The sequence below is a fragment of the Balaenoptera ricei genome, chromosome 10 (assembly GCF_028023285.1).
Source record: "Balaenoptera ricei isolate mBalRic1 chromosome 10, mBalRic1.hap2, whole genome shotgun sequence".
NCBI lineage: Eukaryota > Metazoa > Chordata > Mammalia > Artiodactyla > Balaenopteridae > Balaenoptera > Balaenoptera ricei.
This window is the reverse complement of record NC_082648.1, coordinates 38,839,779-38,862,562: the sequence shown is the minus strand read 5'-3', so window position 1 is coordinate 38,862,562 and position 22,784 is coordinate 38,839,779. Positions and strand designations below refer to the sequence as shown.

Here is a 22,784-nt window from a genome sequence, read left to right as displayed (position 1 = left end):
TCCACCCGGCAAGGATCTCATTCAGATTTGATGGAGAAATCAAAAGCTTTACAGACAAGCAAAAGCTAAGAGAATTCAGCACCACCAAACCAGCTCTACAACAAATGCTAAAGGAACTTCTCTAAGTGGGAAACACAAGAGAAGAAAAGGACCTACAAAAACAAACCCAAAACAATTAAGAAAATGGTCATAGGAACATACATATCGATAATTACCTTAAACGTGAATGGATTAAATGCTCCAACCAAAAGACACAGGCTCGCTGAATGGATACAAAAACAAGACCCATATATATGCTGTCTACAAGAGACCCACTTCAGACCTAGGGACACATACAGACTGAAAGTGAGGGGATGGAAAAAGATATTCCATGCAAATGGAAATCAAAAGAAAGCTGGAGTAGCTATACTCATATCAGATAAAACAGACTTTAAAATAAAGAATGTTACAAGAGACAAGGAAGGACACTACATAATGATCAAGGGATCAATCCAAGAAGAAGATATAATAATTATAAATATATATGCATCCAACATAGGAGCACCTCAATACATAAGGCAACTGCTAACAGCTATAAAAGAGGAAATCGACAGTAACACAGTAATAGTGGGGGACTTTAACACCTCACTTACACCAATGGACAGATCATCCAAAATGAAAATAAGGAAACAGAAGCTTTAAATGACACAATAGACCAGATAGATTTAATTGATATTTATAGGACATTCCATCCAAAAACAGCAGATTACACTTTCTTCTCAAGTGCGCACGGAACATTCTCCAGGATCACATCTTGGGTCACAAATCAAGCCTCAGTAAATTTAAGAAAATCGAAATCATATCAAGCATCTTTTCTGACCACAACACTATGAGATTAGAAATAAATTACAGGGAAAAAAACGTAAAAAACACAAACACATGGAGGCTAAACAATACGTTACTAAATAACCAAGAGATCACTGAAGAAATCAAAGAGGAAATCAGAAAATACCTAGAGACAAATGACAATGAACACATGACGATCCAAAACCTATGGGATGCAGCAAAAGCAGTTCTAAGAGGGAAGTTTATAGCTATACAAGCCTACCTCAAGAAACAAGCAAAATCTCAAGTAAACAATCTAACCTTACACCTAAAGGAACTAGAGAAAGAAGAACAAACAAAACCCAAAGTTAGTAGAAGGAAAGAAATCATAAAGATCAGAGCAGAAATGAATGAAATAGAAACAAAGACAACAATAGCAAAGATCAATAAAACTAAAAGCTGGTTATTTGAGAAGATAGGCAAAATGATAAACCTTTAGCCAGACTCATCAAAAAAAAGAGGGAGAGGACTCAAATCAATAAAATTAAAAATGAAAAAAGTTACAACAGACACTGCAGAAATACAAAGCATCCTAATAGACTACTACAAGCAACTCTATGCCAATAAAATGGACAACCTGGAAGAAATGGACAAATTCTTAGAAATGTATAACCTTCCAAGACTGAACCAGGAAGAAATAGAAAATATAAACAGACAAATCACAAGCAATGAAATTGAAACTGTGATTAAAAATCTTCCAACAAACAGTCCAAGACCAGATGGCTTCACAGGTGAATTCTCTCAAACATTTAAAGAAGAGCTAAAACCCATCCTTCTCAAACTCTTCCAAAAAATTGTAGAGGAAGGAACACTCCCCAACTCATTTTATGAGGCCACCATCACCCTGATACCAAAACCAGAAAAAGATACTACAAAAAAAGAAAATTACAGACCAGTGTAGCTGATGAATATAGATGCAAAAATCCTCAACAAAATACTAGCAAACAGAACCCAACAACACATTAAAAGGATCATATACCACGATCAAGTGGGATTTATTCCTGGGATGCAAGCATTCTTCAATATACGCAAATCAATCAATGTGATACACCATATTAACAAATTGAACAATAAAAACCATGTGATCATCTCGATAGATGCAGAAAAACTTTTGACAAAATTCAACACCCATTTATGATAAAAACTCTCCAGAAAGTGGGCATAGAGGGAACTTTCCTCAACATGATAAAGGCCATATACAACAAACCCACAGCAAACATCATTCTCAACGGTGAAAAACTGAAAGCATTTCCTCTAAGATCAGGAACAAGACAAGGATGTCCACTCTCACCACTATTATTCAACATAGTTCTGGAAGTCCTAGCCACGGCAATCAGAGAAGAAAAAGAAATAAAAGGAGTACAAATTGGAAAAGAAGAAGTAAAACTGTCACTGTTTGCGGATGACATGATACTATACATAGAGAATCCTAAAACTGCCACCAGAAAACTGCTAGAGCTAATTAATGAATATGGTAAAGTTGCAGGATACAAAATTAATGCACAGAAATATCTTGCATTCCTATACACTAATGATGAAAAATCTGAAAGAGAAATTATGGAAACACTCCGATTTACCATTGCAACAAAAAGAATAAAATACCTAGGAATAAACCTACCTAGGGAGACAAAAGACCTGTATGCAGAAAACTATAAGACACTGATGAAAGAACTTAAAGATGATACCAACAGATGGAGAGATATACCAGGTTCTTGGATTGGAAGAATCAACATTGTGAAAATGACTATACTACCCAAAGCAATCTACAGATACAATGCAATCCCTATCAAATTACCAGTGGCATTTTTTACGGAGCTAAAACAAATCATCTTAAAATTTGTATGGAGACACAAAAGACCCCGAATAGCCAAAGCAGTCTTGAGGCAAAAAAATGGAGGTGGAGGAATCAGACTCCCTGACTTCAGACTATACTACAAAGCTACAGTAGACAAGACAATATGGTACTGGCACAAAAACAGAAACATACATAATGGAACAAGATAGAAAGCCCAGAGGTAAACCCATGCACCTATTGTCAACTAATCTATGACAAAGGAGGCAAAGATATACAATGGGGAAACGACAGTCTCTTCAATAAGTGGTGCTGGGAAAACTGGACAGCTACATGTAAAACAATGAAATTAGAACACTCCCTCACACCATACACAAAAATAAACTCAAAATGGATTTGAGACCTAAATGTAAGACCGGACACTATAAAACTCTTAGTGGAAAATATAGGAAGAACACTCTTTGACATCAATCACAGCAAGATCTTTATTGATCTACCTCCTAGAGTAATGGAAATAAAAAGAAAAACAAACAAATGGGACCTAATGAAACTTCAAAGCTTTTGCACAGCAAAGGAAACCATAAACAAGACGAAAAGACAACCCTCAGAATGGGAGAAAATATTTGCAAATGAATCAACAGACAAAGGATTAATCTCCAAAATATATAAACAGCTCATTCAGCTCAATATTAAAGAAACAAACAACCCAATCCAAAAATGGGCAGTAGTCCTAAATGGACAGTTCTCCAAGGAAGACATACAGATGGCCAAGAAACACATGAAAAGATGCTCAACATCACTAATTATTAAGAGAAATGCAAATCAAAACTACAATGAGGTATCACCTCACACCAGTTAGAATGGGCATCATCAGAAAATCTACAAACAACAAATGCTGGAGAGGGTGTGGAGAAAAGGGAACCCTCTTGCACTGTTGGTGGGAATGTAAATTGATACAGCCACTATGGAGAACAGTATGGAGGTTCCTTAAAAAACTAAAAATAGATTTACCATATGATCCAGCAATCCCACTACTGGGCATATACCCAGAGAAAACCATAATTCAAAAAGACACATGCACCCCAATGTTCATTGCAGCACTATTTACAATAGCCAGGTCATGGAAGCAACCTAAATGCCCATCGACTGACGAGTGGTTAAAGAAGTTGTGGTACATATATACAATGGAATATTACTCAGCCATAAAAAGGAACGAAATTGAGTCATTTGCTGAGACTTGGATAGATCTAGAGACTGTCATCCAGAGTGAAGTAAGTCAGAAAGAGAAAAACAAATATCGTATATTAACGCATGTATGTGGAACCCAGAAAAATGGTACAGATGATCCGGTTTGCAGGGCAGAAGTTGAGACACAGATGTAGAGGACAGACATATGGACATCAAGGGGGGAAAACTGCGGTGGGGTGGGGATGGTGGTGTGCTGAATTGGACGATTGGGATTGACATGTATACACAGATGTGTATAAAATTGATGACTAACAAGAACCTGCAGTATAAAAAAAAAACAACTAATACTAAACTTTCATTGGGTTATTTGTATGGAAATATGTTAATATAAATGTTTCAGATGTAACATGAAATTTCTAAAAATCTTAAAAAAAAAATACTAAACAAAGAAAACTTTTGGAAATTAAGAATATTATAGTAGAAGTTTAAAATATTGAACAGAAGTGGGAGGTGAGCTTAGAAACCTCAGAAAGTGGGACAAAAGTCAAAGAGGTGATAGGGTATTAGTTCATGAGGTTTCAGTACTGAGTACTAAAATTCCAAAAAGGAAAAATAAAAGGGAGAAATTTATCAAGAAAAATACAACAAAAGAAAATTTCCCAGAATAGTAGAGTATGAGTATCCAGATAATTAACCTAATACCTAGTAAATGAGGAAAGAACTACACTTAAGTGCTTTATAAAATCCTAGAACTCTGCATATACAATATTTGAAGAGCTTGTAGAGAGAGAAAATAGACAATGTGTAAAAGAATGTTGTCAACAACAATAGATGGAGCAGTGGAGCACTGCCTTGAAAATTCTGGGGAAAACAATTACTAACCTAGAAAATTCTGTACACTACCAAACTATGAGTCAAGTGTTAGGGCAAAATAAAGACATTCTCAAATACATAAGAGCTCAAAAATTCATTCTCACACATCCTCTCTCATAATTATACTGGAGAATATGTATGTGTCACTTAATGAGAAAGTAAACAAAGGAACAATGTGAGATTCAGAAAATGAGTTCCTAAAAGAAACAGAGAAAGGAGAAAAAAAATAAGAAAATGAGTTTCGACCCAGGAAAAAAGGGGATCGTGACGATGATAGAGGACAGTCTCAGAATGACGGTTGAACAGCAGCTTTTAGAGAGTTAATCAGTTCAGATTGGAGCAAGACAAAAGAAGAGTATTTCCAGGAGAGTGGGGAGCAAACTTGATGGATGAATTGATGTATTTGAGTGTATTAAGAGGAGATTTATACTTTTGTTGTAGAGTTAGCCAAGTTAATGATAGATAATATATTAAAGAAAAAAGAAAACAAAGCAGTCATTATCCCTAGGAGAAGCAAGAAGTTGTGCAAGAAAAGTAATCATAATTCAGTACATGGTTCAGCTGAGAATGTCTATATAGTTATAATTATGTAATATTGCTTATGTCAAATGTTAATATATCAAAAGAACATTAAGGTAGAGGAGCAAAAGTCTTTATCTTCTATAGAAAAAAAAATTGGAAAATATCTGAAACCAAAAAAATCAAGGTAGAGTAGTATAAGCATATTATTTAGAAATAAAGACGTAAATATGAGAGGAAACAGCTAAAGGATTTGATGAGTGCTTTGGTGGAGCTGAAATCAGGAGTGGGGATTGCTGTAGTTTTTTTTTTTTTTTAAATAAGTCTAGAAATGCTGTTTGACTTCTTAAAGTATGTACATGCATTACTTTGATAAAAATTAAATAAAAAGATGTATCACTGCTGCCCAAAGGATAGATTAGTAGAATGAACTTGTGAAATGGTCTCTAGGAAACCACAGTTTAGACAAATCCACCATTGGAGCTGCTCATAATCACCTGAGAATTACCCAGAAATATGTGAAATAGCTTTTGGATAAGATTTTCATACTTAGCATTGGCCAGAAAACTAACAGTTCTTCCCACAGAGAGCATTTCATCTGTGGTGGCTTCTTGACATAGGCTTCCAAGTGAAGGAATGCTGTGTAAACAGTATGTACTTATTCAGTATTGAGTGAATGAAACCTGAATGAGAACAACTTAGCATCCTTTGGGCATAAAAAATACTGTGTAGCTACAACACAGCAATTCTCGGTCTAGTTGAAGGAAATTGTTATTTCTAAGAATGTGTCTGGGTACCTATCAGATTTTTATTCCTGGCTTCTTTAACCACTTGAAAAAATCAGTATCATCTTTTAAATATACATTAAAGGGTAGGAAAATAAGTTCCTGGAACTCAGCCAGCACCCCTCTCCCCAGCATGAAATTTCATTTGTTACAACAGTTCTGGGTGGGACATGTGTGAAGGATGGATAATAGCATGAAACCATACAGCTGTTGTACAGTAACTTAAAAGGAAATTAGTATGTTATTAAGTAGAAAGTAGGCTGTTACCAACTGGACTGACAGAAGAAACCCAAAATACTTACAATCTTGCAGTGGCAGGAAACAGGCCTCCCAGTTAGTCAGGTTGATCTATTTTGAACAAAGTTAGTAGGGCCTTTGTGAGACAAGCTTGGCTGGAGATTGAAAGACCAGTTGTTGATTGTACTGTAAACTTTTCCCAGAGTTCTGAGGAGAGAGCAGTGGCAGTACCAGCAGCAGTTTATTGCAGACAAGTGTATTGATAGGCAGAGATGACTAATAACATAGGCTTGATGATAAAGAAAAACCAAGAGCAGTAATCTATAAAGATGTTAACACAATTTTTGTGGTTAGCAGAAACTATTTGTCCTTTATCTTCCTTAACCTGGAAGTATGTATCCATAGAAATAAATTTTCAGATGGGACAGGTAAAACCAAAAAATAAGTCGTAAGCAGTACAACCAAAAACGTTGCTATAGCAGAAAGCTGTTTTAATCAACACTTCTACTTTTCCTAATTCTATAAAGTTTGAGGAGGAAGGGGGAGGGTACTTAATTGAAGTTGGTGACTGTGGCCAAATGGTAATTTATGGTTGACAAGGGCTGATGGCCCCAGTTCCCCTGGTCAGCTTCTACTTGAGGTGAGTTAACAGTACCTCTTGTTTAGGTCATAACTTGAAAGGACATATTAAGTTCATTATTTATATTAAATAATTTGACTTCTTTTATATGCTTTTTATTATAAGATGGTTTAAGTTTGCACATGGTGCCAGAAAATATTGACTAGAATTTTAATACTTAATGCTCCAAGCATAGCAATTTTACATGCTTCACTGGTTTTCTGTATTGTGGCCTCTTATATTTTCCTTTTGTCTGTGGCTTAACAAGATAAAATTAGCATTTTAAAAAATTATATAAATGCAAGTACTGTTATTTTGAATACAACTTTTCTACACATTTCAACCTTCTCTTGTCAATATGCCAGTATTAATACTTGTTTAAAACCTTTTAAAGTAAAAATTAAGGGAAGATCTTTTTGTGTCTTTGTACAGGAAACTCTAAATACAGTGAAATGGGAGGAAAAGAAAATGCAGTAATAAAGACAAATAAGGTTTGTTGAAATAAAGAAAAATATTTTTCTTAGATAATAATAGTTTATTATTGTTTTGGTACATAACTCTAGTGCCTCAGGTATATCAAAATATTTAAATATAACTATTGGGTGGGCCAAAAAGTTCGTTCGAGTTTTTCAGTTAAGATTTAACAGAAAAACCTAAATGAACTTTTTGGCTAACCCAATATTACCTACCTATTATGGAAAGATTTTGTTTGCTGTAACACCAACCTCTCTTTACTTTTCTAGCCTCAAAGATCAAATCCATGTACAAATCAGTGCTTCAGAAATTTTTTCTCCAGTATCTTCTCTTCTAGTAGTCACACTGGAGAATCTTCTTTTACCTGTACAGCTTACCGGTTAGTATTTTTTGCTTGTAATTTATGCTTTTTATATTTGATATTTTAATTATTATAGTTAACTTTTGGTAGAAATTTAAACTTGGCTCAACAAACATTATAAAAGCACCTTGTTTTATGTTTTTGTTTCTTTTGGCAAATAAACAAAGGGAAACCTGTTACTTTGTGACCCTCTATTATGCAGTGACTGCCTATGCTAGTGGTCTTCCTTTTCATTAATAATAAATTAAGTTGTTCTACACAAGGTTTTTATGTGATAGAGAAGTAGGCTAGTTGTTAAATGATGAGGGAAGTAACTAATAAAGCAGAACACTTTCAGAGTAGACTCAGTCATCTTTGAATCCTTAGTAACTGGCATTATAGATACTGAGTAGATATTTGTGGAATTTGAAGATTAAGTTGGGGTTTTAAAATCACATGGAGTTGGTTGAATGAACAACCAACAGATTAAGATTGTGATTTAATTTTAGAGGCTGGCAAGGTACCAAAGAAAACAATTACATCCGAGTAGCCTTTTGAAAAACTGAAGTGTACCCATTTTTGGTTACAAAAATAACCATGCCTTCCTTTATTTTCTTCTTTTGTCTTATGCTTAGTTTCAGATGGCAAACTATTGCACCTAGAATTTTGGCTGGAACTGCTTGCTGCAACTTTGGTTCATGGGATAGAAGTAGTGTTGCTCTTTTCTCTCAATAATAAGGATATTAGTCTGAATTGACTTTTTAATTCTGTCACTTAAGATAGAAATTCAAGTGTTATTTTTATGAATCAGATTAGTACAATTTAGATTTATAATATAAAAATTTTAGTTTAGGAATGAGTTCATTTTGAATGTGTTTAAATAGAAAAAGGTTCTTTTTTTAAAAAATGTGATTTATAATGCTAGGTATAAAAACTTCTGCTATTTATGGTATAACCCAGTTGTTATTCTGAACTTAAATATTTGGAATTCTGATGAGGGTCTAAAATTTATCTTTTAGTACAGAATTTTTAGAAGTCAATGAAATCAGTGCATTGATTAGGCAGAAGAGACAGGAACTGGAATTGTCATGGTTTCCTGATACGTTACCTGGAATTGGAAGGTAAAAAAAAATTGTTTACTAAAGTGCCTACATGCTAACATGTGCATAAGATATCATTAATAAGGCATAGAGGTATCTTATTCAATAGGTATGTTTCTAAGAAAGTTTTGTTTAATTCAACTTTGGTGTTTCAGATGCCTAATGAAAAGCCCTTATTTAAAGAACTCCTTGAAAAGTAAAGAATATTTTATTTATTTGTTTAATAAATGTAGATATTTGATTACTTTAACAGGGAGAGCACCCAAATGATAAGATTCATTATTAGTAATAGCATTCAGGTCTTCCATCCTTCTTCTATCTTTTCCTCCATTCCAATCTTCCCTGTGTGCTATTAGCTAAAGCACTGATTTTATCATGACACTTCCCATCTCCACAGTGTTATTCTAAATAACTACTTGATCAAGTCCCTACTTTGCCCTGGCATTCATGACTTTCTATAATCTAGCCCTTTCTTTCTTAGTTTATTCTGAAGCTATTAACACATCGGTAGGTACACGATGTATACTTAAATCAGGCTCCTATGTAAAGACCAAGTTCCTTGCCAGAGTTTTATATTCATTCCTGTAACATACTGTAACTATTATATATCACTGTAATACAGTTCTGCAAAGGGCCTTCACCCTCTAGGAATAACAATGGAACATAAGTAAAATTAGTCCAGATATGTATAATATGAAACCTTTTCTTAGAGCTGTTTTTTTTGTACATGTGCAAGTTGCACATTGTTTTTCAAGCTTCTTTCCTCCTACTCCAGAATCTCACCTTAGACTGGGTGAGATAGTCTTTTGTTAGGAGACCTGACTGAACAAAATATGAATCGGAGTAGGAAGAAGCTGAGGGTGGATTGGTTATAAATGAAGAAACTTTGGGGTCTTAGCAGGTCCATAGAGACCCTGGGAACCTTGAAGAGCCATCATCCTCAGATTGAGGAATTTTAGAATATAACATAGCAATAGAAATCAGGTGTTTTTTTCCTTTTTAAAAATGTATTTATTTTGATGTTTTTGGCCTTGATATATGCTGTAAAAACATAAAGAAGTCTAATAAAAAATGTGATAAACATCCATGATGGTTATCACATTCAAAATTCAAGTGATGTAGTTTTACTTTCAGTTTTTGTTACTTTTTTTAAATTTATGGACTGATTCCCCTTTGACCTTGATAATTTCTTTAAAACCTGATTTGATTAACTCGACTAAATTATCTCTTTGGAAGTGGAGGGGGGGCTGGTGCAAGGGGCATGAAGGAGCTTTATGGGATGGCGGAAATGTCCTATTTCTTGTTTGGTGTGGAGGTTATACAGGTATATACATTGGTCAAAAGTCATCACACTGTGCACTTAAAATCTGTGCATTTCATTTGTGTATTTTATTTATCTGCATTTTATTATCCAAATTTATTATTTTTTAGAGTGGTGGGGAAAAAAGGCTAAAAAATTTTTTGACAAAGTATTGCATTAATTTATTTAAACAAGAAACAACTGTTATGTATTAAGTTGCCTTTGATCTCCCTTTGCTATTAATTTAGCGAAAAACATGCTTTTAAAAGGTTTTTTGTTTTGTTTTTGTTTTTTGCAGCCAGTTGGTAGCCATCTTTGAACAATGAGTAACCTTGAGCTTACATTTTTAGCTATTTGGCAAAAAATAATTTAAGCACCCTGTATTTTAATGTTGCTAACCTGATTTGGAAAATTAGTACCTTTAAATTGCTGGTTTAATTTTTAAACCATTTAAACAAAAATGTCTTTATTTTGTTTTGAATTTTCAGAATTAGTTTTATACCCTGGAATATTGAAACAGAAGTCCTTCCTCTCATCTCCTCTGTGTTGCCAAGAACTATTTTTCCAACAAGTACCATATCTTTAGAAAATTTTGGTAAAGTTTTTGAAATTCTTTCTAGTTTAAAAAAAGTTATTAGCCTCTTTCAGTCTCATAAAAAGTATGAGTGTTGATGACTTAGAAAAAGTGTAAATAAGGTATAGATAGTAAGTCCTAGATATTTCTATAAATATTTGTACAGTGACTTGACTTTAAAATTGTCCCAACTAGAAAATCCCTTTTAAGAAATTACAACTTCATGTCTTTGAGGAACTGATTAGAAGTCTCCTTTCTCTTTAGGGCTTCAATGTTCAAACCATGATCTTTAAAGTAATATCTCCTACTAATTATGAACAAATAATTTGAGTCTTTACTATTTGTGGATAGCTGTTGTCTCTTGCTTTTGCCTAGTGATTCATTAAGCAAATGGCAGTTATCAGACGAAACATATTTTCTTTTGTTTTTTTCCCTATAAAATTGCCCACATGGATTCAAATCTTGGGATAACTCATTTCAGTAGCATTAAAAAATTGGTATTACTCAGGTGTTAGTAGCTATGCATTTATTTATAATTTGATTCACAAGTATATTTTGTTTTACTCTGTTATAGATGTCTATTTTATGCTAAAATAAGCTTAAGCCAAACTATTATCATTTTTGAAACATACACTTACTTTTTACTTTTTTAAAAAACATGTATTATTAGGTACTTCTTGCAAAGGATATGCATTAGCACATACTCAAGAAGGAGAAGAGAAGAAGCAAACTTCTGGTACCTCAAGCACCAGAGGATCAAGACGAAAACCAGCAGCAACAACTCCTACAAGGAGATCTACACGTAACACGAGAGCTGAACCAGTCAGTCAGTCTCAGAGGTCACCAGTATCAAATAATTCTGGGTGTGATGCCCCAGATAGTAATAATCCATCTGTAAGTGTTTCCTCTTCAGGTGAGTCAGAAAAGCAAACAAGGCAGGCTCCAAAACGGAAGTCTGTAAGAAGAGGAAGAAAACTACCTTTACTGAAAAAGAAACTTCGGAGCTCTTTACCTCCCCCTGAAAAATCATCTTCCAGTGATTCAGTAGATGAAGAAATAGTAGAATCTGACATACCACCTGTGTTAGAGAAAGAACATCAATCAGATGTAGAAAGTAGTAACACTGTGCAGATAAATGTAGAAAATGAGTCTGCTAATGGCTTGAGAAGTTGCAGTGAGCCAGTAGAAGAAAGTGAGGAACATAGTGAGACCCATGATACAGAGGAAAGAGTAGAATCTTTATATTCTGAGTCTGGTACCCAAGATCCTCCTGTGCTAGTCGGAGAGGAGGAGGAAATTCAAAAAGTTGAGAATACAGGTATAGAGGCTAATATTTTATGTCTGGAAAGTGAGATTTCTAAGAATACTTCTGAAAAAGGAGGTGACCCATTGGAAAATCAGGACCAAATAGCTTTACCTTCAGAATCAGAAGTAAAAGCAGATGGATGTACAGATCATCTTCCAAATGATTTTCTTACATGTTCAGGATCTGAAATTGAAGTACACCAACCTATATCAAGCCTAGGTGAGATCCCTGAGAACGTAGAGTCAGCGGTTAATGAAGGAAAAGTTATGGAGAGTCCTATAGTAAAAATTATTGACCATAAAGATTCTACAGTAAAAACAGAACATCTTATTGACAGCCCCAAATTAGAATCTTCTGAGGGTGGAATTATACAAACAGTGGACAAAAAATCTATTGAGAGCTCAGAGGTTCATTTGCTTGGGCATGTTGAAAATGAAGATGCAGAAATAATTGCAACATGTGATACTTCAGGGAATGAAAATTTCAATAGTATTCAAGACTCTGAAAACAATTTATTAAAAAAAGATCTTAACACCAAATTGGACAAATCTTTCGAAGAAAAGACTGAATCTCTGGTTGAACATCCCAGATCTACAGAATTGCCTAAAACACATGTTGCACTGACTCAGAAGCATTTTAGTGAGGACAATAATGAAATGATACCTATGGAATGTGATTCATTTTGCAGTGACCAGAATGAATCTGAACTCGAACCATCTGTAAATGCTGATGCTAAACAATTGAATGAAAATTTTGTGGAGCACAGTTCCCAAAAGAATATGTCATCTTCTGGTCCTTCAAATGAAAAGGTTGAAACTGTATCTCAACCATCTGAAATCCCAATAGATACGATAGATAAAGCCAAAAAGCCTCGTACTCGAAGATCTAGATTTCATTCTCCATCTACAACTTGGTCTCCCAACAAAGACACTGCACGAGAAAAGAAGCGGTCTCAGTCTCCATCTCCCAAAAGAGAAACTGGAAAAGAAAGCAGGAAGTCTCGATCACCATCTCCCAAGAAAGAATCTGCAAGAGGACGGAGAAAATCTCGTTCTCAGTCCCCAAAAAAGGACCCACGAGAAAGGAGGAAATCTCAGTCTCGATCTCCAAAAAGAGATAGCACTAGGGAAGGCAAAAGATCTGAATCACTCTCCCCAAAAAGAGACACTTCTAGAGAGAACAGAAGATCTCAGTCAAGACTGAAAGATTCCTCCCCAAGAGAAAAATCCAGGTCCCGGAGCAGAGAAAGAGAAAGTGATAGAGATGGGCCAAAGAGAGATCGAGATAGAGAAAGGAGAACCAGAAGGTGGTCTCGGTCCAGATCTCGTTCTAGGTCACCATCAAGATCTAGAACAAAAAGTAAGAGTTCATCATTTGGTAGAAATGACAGAGTCAGTTATTCTCCTCGATGGAAGGAAAGATGGGCAAATGATGGTTGGAGATGTCCACGAGGAAATGATCGATACAGAAAGAATGACTCAGAGAAACAGAATGAAAATACAAGAAGAGAAAAAAATGACATCAGTCCAGATGCTGATGATTCAAATTCTGCTGACAAACATAGAAATGACTGCCCCAGTTGGGTAACAGAAAAAATAAATTCTGGGCCTGATCCGAGGACCAGAAATCCAGAAAAGTTAAAAGATTCTCATTGGGAAGAAAATAGAAATGAAAATTCAGGGAATTCTTGGAATAAAAACTTTGGTTCAGGTTGGATGTCTAACCGTGGTAGAGGTAACCGTGGCAGAGGCGCTTACAGAGGTGGTTTTGCCTACACAGATCAAAATGAAAATAGGTGGCAAAACCGAAAACCCCTCTCAGGGAATTCAAATAGTTCAGGGAATGAGACTTTCAAGTTTGTGGAACAGCAACCCTATAAACGGAAAAGTGAGCAAGAGTTCTCATTTGATACACCGGCAGATAGGTCGGGGTGGACATCTGCATCAAGTTGGGCTGTGAGAAAGACTCTGCCAGCAGATGTACAAAACTATTATTCACGACGAGGGAGGAATTCTTCAGGTCCACAGTCTGGATGGATGAGACAAGAGGAGGAAACAACTGAACAGGGTAACATTATGTTTATTTATCAACACTTTCATTTGAAGAAAGAGATTAAAAATTTAATACCTTATTTATATGAATTGAAATAATCCCTATTTATAGTTTTATGTTAAAATGAATCCCAGTTATTTACAAGTCACTTTGTATTGTATAATAGATGTACACTTCAATATTTATTTTCTTTTTTCACCCCATGCCTGCCCCAAACCTTGCCAAAGACATAAATATTTTAAGTATAATTTGCTACAGTAGAAGAATTTGAGATAGTACTATGCAGGATTTAAATTCTGTTTCATTTATATCAGATGTGTGCACTTGAATTTTTTTGATCATTGTTTTCCTATAAATAAGTCACTCTGCTAAAAAAGGTTTACCTTTTCTTGACTTCTCTTGGGAACATTGCAAGAAAAACTCTGTTGCAGATTTTTAAAAAGTGATTAACCTTCTAATTTAGTAATCTAGTTAAATTTTATGTGATTATTTAACTAGGAAGTTTCTTGAGCTACTGATTCTTTGTGAGTGCTGACCAATGTTATTGTGTGAAGTTATGCTTTAAAATAATTTTAGTTGAATGTTTTCTTTCAGTTAGAAAATCAGCCCACATTATTTAGGAATGACAGGATTAAACTGAATAATTGGGTATTGGTTTAGGTGTTCTGTTAATTGCTATTTAATTGTAACCAGTGGTTCTTTGTTTCTCTGGCTAAAGAAATTTGTAACATGATTTTTTTTCATAAGCCTTTTTTCTTTTGATAGATTCTAACCTAAAAGACCAAACAAACCAACAAGGTGATGGTTCTCAGCTACCTATAAATATGATGCAACCACAAATGAATGTAATGCAGCAACAAATGAATGCACAACACCAGCCTATGAATATCTTCCCATATCCAGTGGGTGTTCACGCTCCTCTGATGAATCTCCAGCGCAGTCCATTTAACATTCATCCTCAGCTGCCCTTGCATCTGCACACAGGAGTGCCTCTCATGCAGGTAGCTGCTCCTACCAGTGTATCTCAGGGACTACCACCACCACCACCCCCTCCCCCTCCATCCCAGCAAGTCAGCTACATTGCTTCACAGCCAGATGGAAAGCAATTGCAGGTATGTTTTCAGCAACTCAAGTTTAATCAACATAGCCATTGTAAACATTTAGCTATTAGGGACAGATGTTCAAGAAAGGGCTTCCTGGCTGGATATCCATACACAGTGACTTATTTGGTTAGGTTTATGGTAAACTTTCATAACCCCTTTTTCACTGTCCTTCCCCAAACCTCCCACTCCCAAATGAGCAAATGAACGGAATGCATAGTGTCAGATCTGAGCTGCATATAGGCTGTTGCTGATACCCAAACAGGTTTTTTGGTTAGATTAAAAAGACCAAATTATGAGCCAAACTAGAATCAAGTGGTGGACACTTTCCCTGATTTATTGGACTTTTAGGGGGTGGGAACTTGTTGTGATTGGGTGCTGTGATAAACCGTGTACTGTTTTGTTCAAACACCAGATAAAGCTGTTCATCGTCCATTACTGTCTGTGTTTCATTTTCATGAATTTACCATGCTGAAAAAAGTGCCTCTGAGGCACTTCTTAAATATAGAAAAATTTCAATAATAATCTGTAAACATTGTGTTGATCATAGTTTCATGTCTACATCTCAGAAATTCTAGAATCCTGACAGCAAGAGTTGGAAGAGCAAGGGGAGTGGGAATTTGGGATCTTGTATCTTTTTCTGCTGTCAACTCACTGCAAGTCATTTGACTTCACTGTCTCACTTTCCTCCATCTTTGAAGGGGGGGCACCTACTCTAAAGAGCCTTGTAGGAAAGATACTGTTATTAATGCTGCTCTGCTTCTTGTTGGTTTTAGTATTGCTGTCAGAACATTACAATACATATATATTTTTTTAAAGTCATCATGAAATATTTAAATGGGGCTCTGTTTAAGAATGTTACTCATTTTTCTTCAGTCCTTTAGATATAAATGACCTGAAATATGCATTTCCCTTAAGTATTTAAGTATTGGATTGCTTTGATTTTTTTTTGATGTTATTTCTAATAGGTGACTAAAAGACTTTTATTGAGTACAAGTAATTCATTAACTGATGATAACTCTTTAAAACAGGGTATTCCTAGTGCTTCTCATGTAAGTAATAACATGAGTACACCAGTCTTGCCTGCTCCGACAGCAGCCCCAGGAAATATGGGAACAGTTCAGGGACCAAGTTCTGGTAATACTTCGTCATCAAGTCACAGCAGAGCTTCTAATGCTGCTGTAAAATTGGCAGAAAGCAAAGTAAGTGTTACAGTGGAAGCCAGCGCAGATAGCTCGAAGACAGACAAGGCAAGTTCAAAGTTGAGAGCAACCTACATAATTCTGTATATGATAAAGATGAAAAAATAACAGCTTTCTGTTGTATAAGTGGTGAAGGGAATTTATTGTTGATAGCCTTAAATTCCAACATTATTTAAAGGGTTCTGTCTAAATATGTGGGTGCCAATTGAATTACTGGTAGTATTTCATACTTATTTTTAGAAATGTTTGGTATGTGTTAGTAAATAACTTTTGTATTTATAACACTAATATTTGAATAGTTCCTTGCAATAATGTAAATGTACAGTGTTTTCAATTTTTAAAGAATTTTTTTTGAAAGTATGTGATTGGGCAAATAATTATATATTTTCCTCTCATCAGAAATTGCAAATTCAAGAAAAAGCAGCACAGGAGGTAAAATTGGCCATTAAGCCATTTTATCAAAATAAAGATATCACCAAGGAAGAATATAAAGAGATTGTGCGGAAAGCGGTAGATAAAGTAAGTTATAGCTTTAGTGGAGTTATGTACATATTATTCTGAACATGCCTGTTTTAATAAAGGAATGCTTAATTAAATTAATTAAAATAGTAAGAGGTAGCTTCTATCATTCTTGTCTGTTTTTTTACCTTTTGAGATAACTAAACATGTACCCGACAGGAGATAATGAAACATTAAAAAATGTCTGGTTATCTCTTTGGCATATTTGTTTTTCATAAAGCTTTCCATTTTCCTTTAATCTGTTTAAGGTATGAAAAAAATATTCCCCCTTCTTTTTTTTATAGGTTTGTCATAGTAAGAGTGGAGAAGTAAATTCTACTAAAGTGGCAAATCTGGTTAAAGCCTATGTAGACAAATACAAATATTCACGGAAGGGAAGCCAAAAGAAAACTCTGGAAGAACCTGTGTCTACTGATAAAAACATAGGCTGAAGTGGGGAGCACTATAAAGGACACTATCAAGATACCTGCAAAGTGCAATTTCAACATGTACCTTTAATGGAAAATCATACATAACTGTGATTGAAATTTGGTTTTGATAAAATTATTTTTTTTAATGTAGGATATAATGTTTTGCTCTAAATAAATATAGTTCTGCACCGCAACTTCTATATCTTTTCCTCCCTTCTACCCCCCTCCCCCCCAAAATAAAAACAAATTCAAGGGAAAGTAAAGGGGTTAAAGGAATGTGCATTTTTACTAGGACTGTGTTATATTGTGGATACTGGAAGATGTACAGCTTTTTGATTTGAGCAATGGAGTGCATAAATGAACTTCTGAGTGCACTGGTTTTGGAAGAGATATATATAATACATTTATTCTGTCAGGCTAAAAATAAAGTATGATCTTTATGATTTTTCTCTCTAATTATACAAAGATAAATAATGTATTACCATGAAAAATATTTCTAATAACATACCAATTGCAGGGTTCCTACTGTGTATTTTTAAAGCACACATCTGAGTAAATTGCTTAGATAGAAAACAAATTATCACACGAGTAAAATTCAGTGTTCAAAACTTTAGAACACTGTTCACCTATTGTATCACCAAATAAAGGTTATGCTGCTTGTTTTTCTTTCGTGCCTTTTTTTCCCCCAGTTGAGATGAAGCAGTTTGATTTGCTAGATTTACAACTTCGGCAGTCTAATAAGCTCTGTTGAATTTAGAAGACCTGTTTGGAGAAAGTGTTGACTTTGTAAAAATTATGTTCTTCCATAATATCTTCTACTTATCAGAGATGGTAAATTGTTTGTGCCAATTGGAGAATTGCTTTTAAGTAGTGACCCTCCTCCCTTCCCTGTGGCTACGGTAGAATCATGACACTTGCTTGCTTCACTGGCTTTCCGGTTGTTGCTCATCTGACTAATCACTAATGAAATTCTTTTCACATTTGAGAAATCTCCAAATGCTTTACAGTGAATAAAGTGTTAATTTGGTGACCATATGGCGGCCATTAATCATGTTGCGAAATTCTAGACATTAAAACCGGTGTTTTGGAAAAAGGAGAGGAATTAAGTAATGGAGTCTTGTTTAGGCTTTCAGGGACTAGAGATTGGTTTTTTTTTAGTACTATTTTTATTAAAGGTAAGTTTAAAATGTTCTAGCCTTATTATTTTATTTGGCATCTTGGAAGAGAAAATGGATTATTTCCATGATAAACTGTTTCATTCCAGTAACAGTTTTCAATAGATACCAAATAACTGGAAAGCACTTCAGATAAGATGTTAATGGCACAAAGATGGATCTGTGCCTCAGTGAGACAGACTGACCCTTGTACTAGCTAAATAGTGAAAGCAATACTCTTTAGGACTGTGCTTTTCTGAAGTAAAGATTATCTGTTTCTCAATTTTATGTGTATAATACTTTCCTGGTGCTAGCTTTGATAGGCGAATTTTGAAATATTGGCCCCAGTAATGATTGTGCTAGTTCATAATCTTTATTAGATTATGAGTATAATCCCAAAAGTGGTAGAAATATTTCCAAGCAGTTTCTGATCTTTATTCTGCATTTCTGGGCATTTGTAATATGGTATTCTACTGATTTATATATATTTTTAATTAAGGTTTGTGTTTAGATTATGATGGGGAAAGAGTTTTGGAAGTATATTTCTTGAATAAAATATTAAGACAGTGTTTTAAATATCAATGCACACCTCATTTGTTTCAGTTTTGAACTCTAGAAACAATTGTGTGAATTTTTAATCTATTTTGGGTTAAAGCTGGTTCACATGTAGAAAATTTTGTAGCAAATTGCCTAAATTGATTAATCACACAACATACTTTTCCGACATTTTCTTTCAGTGACATTTGGGAGTTGGATGACAGTTTAAAATTTGCTTTATACCGTTTAGCTTGTGCAAACATGTTTAAAAGTTTTGAAGAAAAAATAGGTGGTGTGGTCAAGAGTTAAAAGTCTTGCATCTTTGGTAGCAGTGCCAAGAATTAATTCCACCTTTCTTGAATAACAAGAGTGTACTCTGTATCTGGTTGGGGTACTGGTTGGCCTGCAATTGAAATAGCTAATGAAGAATATTACTGGACTAGAATCAACTTTGAAATATTTAAGAATGTATTAGAAAGTGCATGCTTTATGTTAAAAAAAATACATTGCTTTTTAACATTTCCCATTCTTTTATCAGAAATTTACATTAATTTTGCATGTGCACAAACTTAATCAAAAACATTTTGTGAGGTTACAGATTCCTCTTGTTATTTATGAAGATTCAGTATTAACCTTTGAAACCTTGGTCTCTTTAACTTTCTAGTCACATTGACTGATGTTTTAGGCTATAGTGACGCCTAGAATTTTGAGACTAAAATTAGTTGTTATTTTAACATTCCAAAATTTTTTATTTTTCTCCTCTGGTAATTACATTTTTTCCATTATTTTCCTTTAAATGGCCACAGTGTGTACTGCTTGAATGTTCCATCCAAAAGATGTAGCTTCACAAGCACAGTGCTTGCTCCATGGTCCATGAGACATTGTTTGTAGTATGAGGATGGAGTGCTGTCTACTGAAACAATACTCTTATTAAACAGATATGTAGTATGTAATATTTTCTAATAAATTCTTTTGATAAACAAAGTAGTGTCTAACGTTTTATTATTAAGATTCCTGGGAAATGGTGACTTTCACCACATAAACTCTTTCCAAACATGTGTTGCAGTATTTCTTGGATTTGTACCAAAGTAGTTAGGCTTAGCATCATAGTTAACGTAAATGTCCAAGTTGTAAAGCAAGTGGAGTTAGCTATAAGCACGTATTTTAATAGCATTTTTTCCTAATTACATATCATTGTAGGAAATTAGAAAAGCTTATTTAGTAAATTTAAAAATCTGTAAAAGAGGGAAGAAACCTAAAAACAAAAGGAGAAAAATAGCCTGTAATCCTACCACTTAAAGGTAACAACTATTAACAGATCAAACTGCACGTAACTATGTTGTAACATCTTTTTCACTTAATGTATTGAGAAGTTCCCATTTTAATAATTATTCTGCAGCATGACGACTTTTAATAGCTGTAATAGAATTCTATTACACGGATATACCGTTACTTAAAACAATCCTCCACTATTGGATATTAAGCTATTTTTACTAATATAAATAATAAAATTAGCAAAATATAAATTGTACTAATATAAATGACTGATGTAAACATCTTTATACATAAATTGTACCCATTTCAGATTATTTTCTGGGAATTGATTCCTGTAAGTAGAATATCTTGATCAGTTTTTATTTCCCCCTAAAATTTTTTAAGATGTAATTATATACATACATTTACACTTGAAGTGTAATTTTTTTTTAAAATTATTATTTATTTATTTATTCATTCTTGGCTGTGTTGGGTCTTCGTTTCTGTGCGAGGGCTTTCTCCAGTTGTGGCAAGCGGGGCCACTCTTCATCGCGGTGCGCGGGCCTCTCACTATCGCGGCCTCTCTTGTTGCGGAGCACAGGCTCCAGACGCGCAGGCTCAGTAGCTGTGGCTCACGGGCCCAGTTGCTCCGCGGCATGTGGGATCTTCCCAGACCAGGGCTCGAACCCGTGTCCCCTGCATTGGCAGGCAGATTCTCAACCACTGCGCCACCAGGGAAGCCCTTGAAGTGTAATTTTTAAAATTCAGTTTAAAACAATATATTTAGTTTAAAACTCCATTGTTTTCCTAAGCTGATTTGTCTCTGCAAAGAGAACCATCAGAAAGTTATTTTTCCCAAACTCTTCAATGCATTTATAAGATACTTTTTAAGGCTCCCGGAAAATAGTTTTCACAGATCTTTTCCCCCAGCACATGAATTATATCCTGTAAACTTGTGCATTTCTAGTCCCCTTAATAACTTGAAGATATAGTCATGTCCATGTTCTATTTTATAGGAGCTATATCGTGTTCCTCTGTTGATGGACATTTTAAGTTATGTACAAGTTTTGGTTACTAGAAACAATGTTTTAACTAACACCCTGCGTGACTTACCTCTGCGAATCTTTTTGTGTACAAGGTTACATTGAATTTCAGGATATACACATTTTTCATTTGGATAGATGTTGTCAAGTTGCTCTGTGAAAAGTGTCCTAATTTATAGTCCCTCCACAGTGTCTGAGCTTATAGTTTAGTTTACTTAGTTCCAACTTTGATATTGTGACAGCATGTAAGATTGCTCTTGTTTTTAGGGTCTTAACATTCATTTTATCAAACAACAGTGCACACCTACTATGTGTCCGGAATTCTTGGATTCTTCACATATAACCGGGTTTAATCATACCACAGTTTTCTAAAAGAATGGTACAATAATAGCATATTAAGCTTGTACTATGTGATAGGCATTCTGTCAGACATATTTACCTTATTTTATCTATAAAACTAATTCTAGTAATTATCTTTGTTCTACTGATGAGAAAATTGAGATGCATAAAGCTTTAACTGAGTTACCTAGTTACACAGCTACTTAGTGATAGAGCCAGGATTCAGACCTAGGATCGGTAGACGCCGACGTCTGCTTGACTTGGGGTGTTAAGTTGAGCTCACAGATGTAAACCAACATATCATCACATGTGGGAGTAATGGCTGAAATAAAAAAGTATAGTGGGAGCACAGAACTGACTTTGCTTGGGGGAATAAGGTGCGAGGAAGGGTGATTGATTGATAAAACCAAAAAACCTTTAAAGGGAGTGATTGATTGATTGCCTTTAAAATCAGGATAGTGGTCACTGATATGGGGGAGGGAGGAGGTTGTGACTGAGATGGGACAAAGGCCTGGGAAGGAGGGGGACTACCAAGGTCTACTTCTTGACCTGGGCAGTTGTTACATAATAAACTCTACTCTTTATGCACTTTGTTATATGTGGTGTTATATTTCACAGTAAAAAAATTTGTAAAAAAAATCCAGAGGCCAGCAATTAACTCAAAGCCATTGTTTAGATTTTTGGTAGACAAATCTACCATTCTTCATCCCTTCCCTTCTTTCAATCTAGTCTCAGTGGGAAAAAGAAATCCATGAATTTGGGGAGAAAAAGTAATTCCCCACTGAAAATAATTATGCATCACATAAAATATGCTTCTGTAAGAAATGTGCAGGAGAGTGAAGTTGTGTGCAACACTTAAAAGTGTGCTTTCTATATTTATTAGATGGTGGCAGCTTTCAGCTTTTTTTTTTTCTTTTTCAATGATGAGCATTTTTGTGGACTCTGACCTTTCCCCAAATAAGTTATGCTTTTGCTTATTAGTGAGGTTGAATATTTTTCCTTCTGCTTATTATTTTTTATTTTTGGTTGCATTGGGTCTTTGTTGCTGCATGCGGGCTTTCTCTAGTTGCGGCGAGCAGGGGCTACTCTTCGTAGTTGTCCGAGGGCTTCTCATTGCGGTTTCTGTTGTTGCGGAGCACAGGCTCTAGGTGTGCAGGCTTCAGTAGTTGCAGCACGCGGGCTCAGCAGTTGTGGCTCGCGGCC

The 22,784-nt window shown here is 34.9% G+C and overlaps 1 protein-coding gene across 3 annotated transcripts in view; it reads left to right on the top strand.

Moving 5' to 3' along the window:
• The window catches only part of SCAF11 (SR-related CTD associated factor 11), a 72,385-nt gene extending 52,456 nt beyond the window's left edge, over positions 1 to 19,929 (top strand). Inside the window, exons 8-16 of one of the 3 annotated variants that reach the window (XM_059935725.1) lie at positions 7,310 to 7,368; positions 7,621 to 7,730; positions 8,711 to 8,812; positions 10,580 to 10,686; positions 11,336 to 14,038; positions 14,789 to 15,024; positions 16,155 to 16,373; positions 16,725 to 16,844; positions 17,129 to 19,929. In XM_059935725.1, coding sequence (XP_059791708.1) covers positions 7,310 to 7,368; positions 7,621 to 7,730; positions 8,711 to 8,812; positions 10,580 to 10,686; positions 11,336 to 14,038; positions 14,789 to 15,024; positions 16,155 to 16,373; positions 16,725 to 16,844; positions 17,129 to 17,275 — 3,803 coding nt within the window. In that variant the 3' untranslated portion in view covers positions 17,276 to 19,929. Of the gene's footprint in view, positions 1 to 7,309; positions 7,369 to 7,620; positions 7,731 to 8,710; positions 8,813 to 10,579; positions 10,687 to 11,335; positions 14,039 to 14,788; positions 15,136 to 16,154; positions 16,374 to 16,724; positions 16,845 to 17,128 lie in introns of all 3 variants that reach the window. The other 2 variants (XM_059935724.1, XM_059935723.1) reach the window with 2 other exon arrangements.
• The last annotated feature ends 2,855 nt before the right edge of the window (positions 19,930 to 22,784 follow it).